Source organism: Salmo trutta, chromosome 30, assembly GCF_901001165.1.
Source record: "Salmo trutta chromosome 30, fSalTru1.1, whole genome shotgun sequence".
Classification (NCBI taxonomy): domain Eukaryota; kingdom Metazoa; phylum Chordata; class Actinopteri; order Salmoniformes; family Salmonidae; genus Salmo; species Salmo trutta.
Genome location: NC_042986.1, coordinates 1,403,410 through 1,410,798, shown reverse-complemented (window position 1 = coordinate 1,410,798; position 7,389 = coordinate 1,403,410). Strand labels below are relative to the sequence as shown.

The 7,389-nt window shown below is 42.7% G+C and overlaps 1 protein-coding gene across 1 annotated transcript; it reads left to right on the top strand.

Annotated features, from left to right (window-relative positions):
• The first annotated feature begins 3,928 nt into the window (after positions 1 to 3,928).
• On the top strand, positions 3,929 to 5,839 carry LOC115168935 (transcription factor HES-4-B). The gene is made up of 4 exons (XM_029724465.1): positions 3,929 to 4,302; positions 4,494 to 4,589; positions 4,709 to 4,796; positions 4,914 to 5,839. The coding sequence occupies exons 1-4, from the start codon at positions 4,195 to 4,197 to the stop codon at positions 5,489 to 5,491; spliced, it is 870 nt and encodes a 289-aa protein (XP_029580325.1). The 5' UTR covers positions 3,929 to 4,194; the 3' UTR covers positions 5,492 to 5,839.
• The last annotated feature ends 1,550 nt before the right edge of the window (positions 5,840 to 7,389 follow it).

Sequence of the window (7,389 nt, the reverse complement as noted above, 5' to 3'; positions counted from 1 at the left end):
ACCCCATAGAATTCAGTCTACATCATTTGCCGATCCCAAAGCAAATAAAGTAAACGTGAGCTCAAGTACACACAGCTGGCCCTTGAGACCTGTGGATCTTGGGTAAATAAATGTCCAGAATGCTCTGACAGAGCTGACCCACCAGGACTAGAGCTCTTGAACAATGACTGATACGCCACCAGGTCCTAGGCAGGGGTAAAGCTTAACAAACTCTTATTACATTTGGTGCTTGTCAACAGAATTGTGGTGAACTCTGGACCACGAACTCAGACAGGGGTTTTAAGATTACTCTTTTGTATATACTGAACAAAAATATAAATGCAACATGCAATCTCCATAGAGAAACATTGGTAGTAGAATGGCTCGTACTGAAGAGCTCAGTGACTTTCAAAGTGGCACCGTCAAATTTCTGCCCTGCTAGAGCTGCTCCAGTCAACTGTAAGTGCTGTTATTGTGAAGTGGACATCTAGGAGCAACAACAGCTCAGCCATGAAGTGGTATGCCACACAAGCTCACAGAACGGGACCGCAGAGTGCTGTCCTCAGTTGCAACACTTATTAAAAAGCAAACTGCCTCTGAAAGCAACGTCGGCACAAGAACTGATTGTCAGGAGCTTCATGAAATGGGTTTTCATGGCCGACAAGCTGCACACAAGCCTAAGATGATCACTATGCACAATGCCAAGCATCGGCTGGAGTGGTGTAAAACTCGCCGCCATTGGACTCTGGAGCAGTGAAAACGTGTTCTCTGGAGTGATGAATCACGCTTCACCATCTGGCAGTCCGAATCAGGATTTGGCGGATGCCAGAAGAACACTAACTGCCTGAAAGCATAGTGCCAACTGTAAAGTTTGGTTTGGTGGAGGAGGAATAATGGTCTGTGGCTGTTTTTTATAGTTCGGACTAGGCCCCTTAGTTCCAGTGAAGGGAAATTTTAACGCTACAGCATATTATGACATTCAAGACGCTTCTGTGCTTCCAACTTTGTGGCAACAGTTTGGGGAAGGCCCTTTCCTGTTTCACCATGACAATGTCCTCGTGCACAAAGCGAGGTCCATACAGAAATGGATTGATGAGATCGGTGTGGAAAAACTTGACTGGCCTGCACAGAGCCCTGATCTCAACCCCATCGAACACCTTTGGGATGAATTGGAACGCCGACTGCGAGCCAGGCCTAATCGCCCAACATCAGTGCCTGACCTCACTAATGCTCTTGTGGCTGAATAGAAGCAAATCCCTGCAGCAATAGTCCAACATCTAGTGGAAAGCCTTCCCAGAAGAGTGGAGGCTGTTATAGCAGCAAAGGGGGACCAACTCCATATTAATGCCCATGATTTTAGAATAAGTTGTTAAACAAGCAATTGTCCACATACTTTTGTCCATGTAGTGTATATATATATATATATATCTCGACAGACAGACAGACAGACAGACAGACAGACAGACAGACAGACAGACAGACAGACAGACAGACAGACAGACAGACAGACAGACAGACAGACAGACAGACAGACAGACAGACAGACAGACAGACAGACAGACAGACAGACAGACAGACAGACAGACAGAGACTCCTCACAAGTTGTAATACATCCATTGTGACCTGGACTTAAATGTGGCGATATGCCATTCATTCTTTGAGCCATTTCCTTTTTTCTGTTGCATGTATTTTTATGTTCCTTAAGGTACTATCCTGGAAGTAAATAATGTTAAAACCACACATACATCTAGGTCTATTATCTGTTAGATGTGAAACTGTTTCTTCATTTGATTGAAGTACTACAGTGTGTGTTTCTATTTTAAGTGATAGTTGAGAAAATTGATTGATTGTTACATTTTGGGGGATAAATGGCTGTTTCTATACTGAATGTGGAGCTTTCATTCTGCCATGATTAAGCATGCATTACTTTTTCCTAATTCAAATGTTCAGTCATGTCATATTGACTATTAACAAAAAGATGAATAAAAATATTCCAGTGCAGCAGAAGACAAAGTTCTTAACTTTAAACCATTTAATTTCAATGATTCAATTAGTGAGGTGGGCTACACTGTGCCACCTTGTGGCCAATTTATGCAGAAATACATCCTCTCTGATCATGTGTATAGACGGTCAGAAATACAGCGTTAAATACATGCACTGGAGACAAGTGACAGGCTTACTTGTCCACATCAAATAGGTTATTTTTTCCCCGTCTTGCCTTCACTTCTCGATGAATTCACAATGCATCGAATGCACTCAAAGATGTTGTCCTCCCCAGCTATGAAACGTTTGGCATGAGAATGATGTGTTATTTTTTAACAATCATTCATGATTAGGCGTTGATATTTCAGTACACTACTTTTGAGAGGTAAACCACTGAACACCTTTGGTAGAAAGCGCATAGCTCACTGTTCTGGATGTGAAAAGTGAGAATAATTTTTCCAATAGATGGCGCCCTTTTCCTAAACTCAGTCTCTCTCATGCCATTCTCCTAGTCAATCTCAAAAGTTATATTATTTATGCTATTATGTTACATTATTTTATGTTATTATATTTCTGCTTTCAATGTGTTGTGTGCCCTGCATTGTATTGTAGCCTGATGGCATACTGACATTGCAATAATATAGGCTAGGCTACTGTTGTAACCTACATTAGGTATACAGGTGTCCGAAATTAAGTTATCAGACAACTCATCAGTTTTCAAATAGGATCTTCCTGGCCCTGGCACAAGACTAATTTACTCTTCAACGGATTCCCAACATTTTACAGCTGTGGCTGTCATTGTTACAACATTTTGTAATGTGAAAAACATTTTCCAAGGACTTGTAGCCTACAAATATGTTTTCTGTTGCATTATCTTTGACCAACTAATGACCTGTTGGTTTATATGGATAGATATGTGAATAAGACATACCATAGTTATTATAATCTACGTGCCAGAAGACTGGGAGAACATGCTTCCATTCTCTAGAGAAACTAACGCGCTTGAGAGAAAAGTCCCTCAGGGAAGCCAGTTTCGGCACGTGCTCAGTGGATGCTGAAGTGCATGGAGCAGGCGCACACAGTGCGACTGGCACGCGGACAGATGTCGCATCGCTCTTCCCCCGCCCGTTCACAGCTCCCGCGCAGGAATTATTGACACATGGATGTTCTCACAGCCAATAAGACCTAGCTCAGTTAGATTTGCATAAAGTGGCCGCCTGCCATTGGTTTACTGCGTGCTGCTCAAACCGTCTCGCGTGTCATTACAGCTGTTTTTCTCCTTAGAGGCACATACTGAAATGTTAAACTATATCATTGAAGTATTACAATTTCCCCTTACATTTATCAAAATACAAAGGCATTTTACGCATATTTGCGTAAAAGTTACTTGAACATTAAAATCGTAGGCAAAAAATGTATTTATTGGGTACTTTAGAATAAAGCCCACACACACTTTTTTTGTAGGCTATATTCTTACCTTCAACCATTTAAGAAAATACGTTATTTTCGACATTTGGGATATAGACTATTTAAAAATTATTGAAATGAAACACTCAAAACTCGGAATGATATGAATGTAACACACGCTATTTATAGCAACATAATATTAAAAGCATGGTGAGGCTTTGTAGTTATATAGTATCTCAAAGCATCGAGAATCTTTGCGAACACAAAAAGCGTTCATTCTTGAAGCGTATGAAAAAGTTGGAAGCAAACCGCCAGCGCATTTCCCCAATTCCCCTTATCACTTCACAGCCAGGCCGACTGCACTCGCCGCTTTGTTACTTGTCCCTCCAGGGCTGATTGAGCAGCGCGTGACTGACAGCCCGCGGGGGTGTTGTCCAATCAGCGGTCTGCCCCGCGCCCAATGGGTGAGTCCGCATGCCCATTGGCTGAGACGAGTGTGGGAAAGAATGCAGAGAGGGTTTCACACGAACTGGGAGCATGCGAACCACCTATAAGTACCGCTGGCGTGTGTCGGCGGTAGAGCAGACTCGACCTGCCCAACGGAGCCTGAACCCGAGCACGTTCTTATACTCCAATGACAGTTCGGTGATAACAAGTGATATAGCTGATCAGTGGGACTTGCTCACTTCTGCGTGACTATCGTAGGATATCTTTCACACGGGTTCCGATTTGATCTAATCATAAAGGCGGCAGTGATATTGCAACTTTTTTCCACCTTTTCCAACTTCTCCAAAAGGATATACCTTTTCTATAATTTAATCCAAAATGCCAGCCGACACCATGGAGAAGCAAACGGCATCCCCAATTGCTGGTGCCCCTGCAAATGGATCCCATACTCCAGACAAACCTAAGAATGCCAGCGAGCATAGAAAGGTAACGTTAGGCTAAATGTCTATAACTGCCGATGGATTTAAAATGAATCTGATAGCCTAGGAGCCATAACGTTGTTGCTAATTAAACTTTACCCTAGGAGGCTAACCAGATTGTACTTGTGAGATAAAAGAAAGGCTTACACTCGGACTTATCCATGAACATGCAATTAATATGAAGCATTTATTTTGCAGTCCTCAAAGCCCATCATGGAGAAACGTCGGAGAGCGAGGATAAACGAAAGCCTTGGCCAACTCAAGACACTCATTCTCGATGCACTTAAAAAAGATGTAAGTCTAAATAATTGAAATGATTTAACAATTTAAAATCACTGTTATGTTCATTTTTCCTGGAATTTCATTTTGGGTCAATGCACAGCCTTTACCTTTTGCTATGTTGTTATCCACAGAGTTCCAGACATTCAAAATTGGAGAAAGCCGATATTCTGGAGATGACAGTGAAGCATTTACGAAATTTACAGCGTGTGCAGATGACTGGTAAGTTAAATTGCAAATATCTAATTTGACAACATCTGCCCTACAATTTTTATTTAGAAGGGTTTTATATTTCCATCGAAAAAACACGATTTCTAATGTTCTCTCTTGTCTCGGCAGCGCTGTCAGCAGACACTACCGTCCTCAGTAAATACCGGGCGGGATTCAACGAATGCATGAACGAGGTCACCCGCTTCTTATCAACCAGCGAAGGGGTGAACACGGAGGTGAGGTCGCGGCTTCTCAACCACCTGTCTGGCTGCCTAGGGCAGTTGATCGCCATGAACTACCCCCAGCCAACCCCAAATCAACAGGCTCACCTCGCGCAGCCCCTTCACGTGCAGCTACCCTCTACCTTGCCCAACAGTGCCTCTATGGGCTCCAAACTCAGCCCCACCGAAGCCATGTCACCAAAAGTCTTCGGCGGGTTCCAGCTTGTGCCCGCCACCGATGGACAGTTTGCTTTCCTGATTCCCAACCCTTCATTCGCCTCAGCATCAACCCCAGTCATCCCTCTGTACGCTAACGCAGGTGTGCCTGTGACAGTCAACGCCAGCCCCGTCCATGGCAGCTCTGCGCCAATAGTGGGATCCCCTGTCCATGGGATGACATCATTCATCGGTGTGCCTCAGGCGGTCAGCCCTGTCGGTGTCTGCACAGGTTCGGAGAGCACTGAGCCTGTTTGGCGACCCTGGTAGTTTGGTTGAAATGGACACTACAAAAAGAAGGTTATTTTTATGAAGTAAATAGTTCCGTTCTAGGGGACATCATTTCCTTTGTTGGACATGGTAAAAGTTTGTTTATTTATTGGCTGATTCCAACATTTGGATGTTGGTGATAAATATTGTGTCCATGCAATGGAAGATTTACTCAAATGTTTGTGATTAAGTACTTTTTATGGAACGATTTAGTTTTGTACAAAGTTGATATTGATTGTTATACCAAAGCTGTGTGTTTTTATATTGTTTGGCGTTTTATGTTTGGAAATTGAAGTTGGACAATGGCCCATTGACCTAATAAATCAGTTTGAATAATTCAGAAATTAATAATTTTGTCTTTACTTCCATATCACTTCTATAACACACTTAGAGCATAGTTATATAAGCTTAGGATATATTTTTGTTTCTATAAGGTCCATGCGTAAAATATAATATTAAGTATATTTTGGGGATCCCGAGTGTCGCAGCAGTCTAAGACACTGCATCTCAGTGCTAGAGGTGTCACTACAGACACCCTGGTTCGAATCCAGGCTGTATCACAACCGGCCCGGAATTGGGAGTCCTATAGGGCGGCGCACAATTGGCCCAGCGTCGTCAGGGTTTGGCCGGTGTAGGCCGTCATTGTAAATAAGAATTTGTTCTGAACTGACTTGCCTAGTTAAATAAAGGTTACTAAAAAAAATAATCTTCTTGTTTAGTCTTGTGCGTAAAAGTTAACATAGCCATTTGAAAGTCAGACATAGACCTACTTTTTTCCAGGGGTCTAGGCTCATATCAGAGCAGGCTTAAAGGGCCTACTAATAATTAGTAGTTCTATTATAGCCCAAAAACTAACCTGGAATCAAATTCCTAGTGAAATAGGATAGTAAAAAGTCCTGACATTTCACTCGTTTACACCTTTTCTCAAGTTTGGCGGGAAGTTAGTCATCCTGTTGTCCTCTAAAATGCAGAATGGGATGGAAAGGCAATGGCAGGGGTGTATTTTTTATTTCGAAAAAAGGTAATTAAACATTTGAAAGGGTTCTCATCCTGTATGCAGCGGGATCTTTAAGACATCTTAAACCCTATTCATGAGCCTGGGAAATGCGCTTTGGGGTTAAAGTCACTAACAGATTGCTTCACTGAAAGGAGAATATGGAAGAATCCTTGCTTTCTTTTGCGCAACCGATTGTTCAGTTATTTCCAAGGCATATCTGAATAGAAGGAAAATGAGCATAGAAAGAAAACGAGTTTCGTGCCTTGGCAGGTACATTTTATGGGCTAGTGGAATTGATCAAAGCTGTTCTCCCGGACCCCATGACTTTGAATTGATTAAATACATTTTAAATTAGAAATGTCCTTTGAAGTATTGGGTTTATGCTCCAAATGATTTATGAATAAAACAAAGTAGGGTATACATACCTTAATCTCTCAATCCAATCACCCCTTCCTCACTCTCTCTCTCTCTCTCGCTTTCTCTCTCTCTTCCTCCCTCTCCATCAGAACTCCCTCTCCCCTCTCTCTATGTTATCCCTGGCTGTAAACTTATCTTTCCAGGGAGTGCGCTCCGGAACTGGGGGATGTGTTGCTGTGGCAGGCGGCGTGGTGCTTGCCGTGTGTCAGCCACTTGCGGTCAGAGGGCCCCCTTTACTTGGGATTAGGTTACACCCTTGTGACCGCTGGTCAGAAAGGTTCCCCAATGTTGTCAACTCACGCCAGTGCAAGTGCACACACAGTGCACACAGACCAAGATTATGTTCATAAAGGAATGAATGTGTGCAGCGTGCACTTTGTTGGACACATAAAAGTGGTCCTGGAGGCACATAAACAGTTTTTAAATATAGCCTATAATAACATTATTACCACACCCATTTTGCCCATTTGTAAATGTTCCCTGA

Bases quoted from the DNA above. Each gene is read 5' to 3' on its own strand.
- LOC115168935 (XM_029724465.1), top strand. From the start codon at position 4,195: ATGCCAGCCGACACCATGGAGAAGCAAACGGCATCCCCAATTGCTGGT. The intron at 4,590-4,708 runs GTAAGTCTAAAT...TGTTATCCACAG, and splicing joins TCGATGCACTTAAAAAAGAT to AGTTCCAGACATTCAAAATT. The intron at 4,797-4,913 runs GTAAGTTAAATT...TTGTCTCGGCAG, and splicing joins ACAGCGTGTGCAGATGACTG to CGCTGTCAGCAGACACTACC.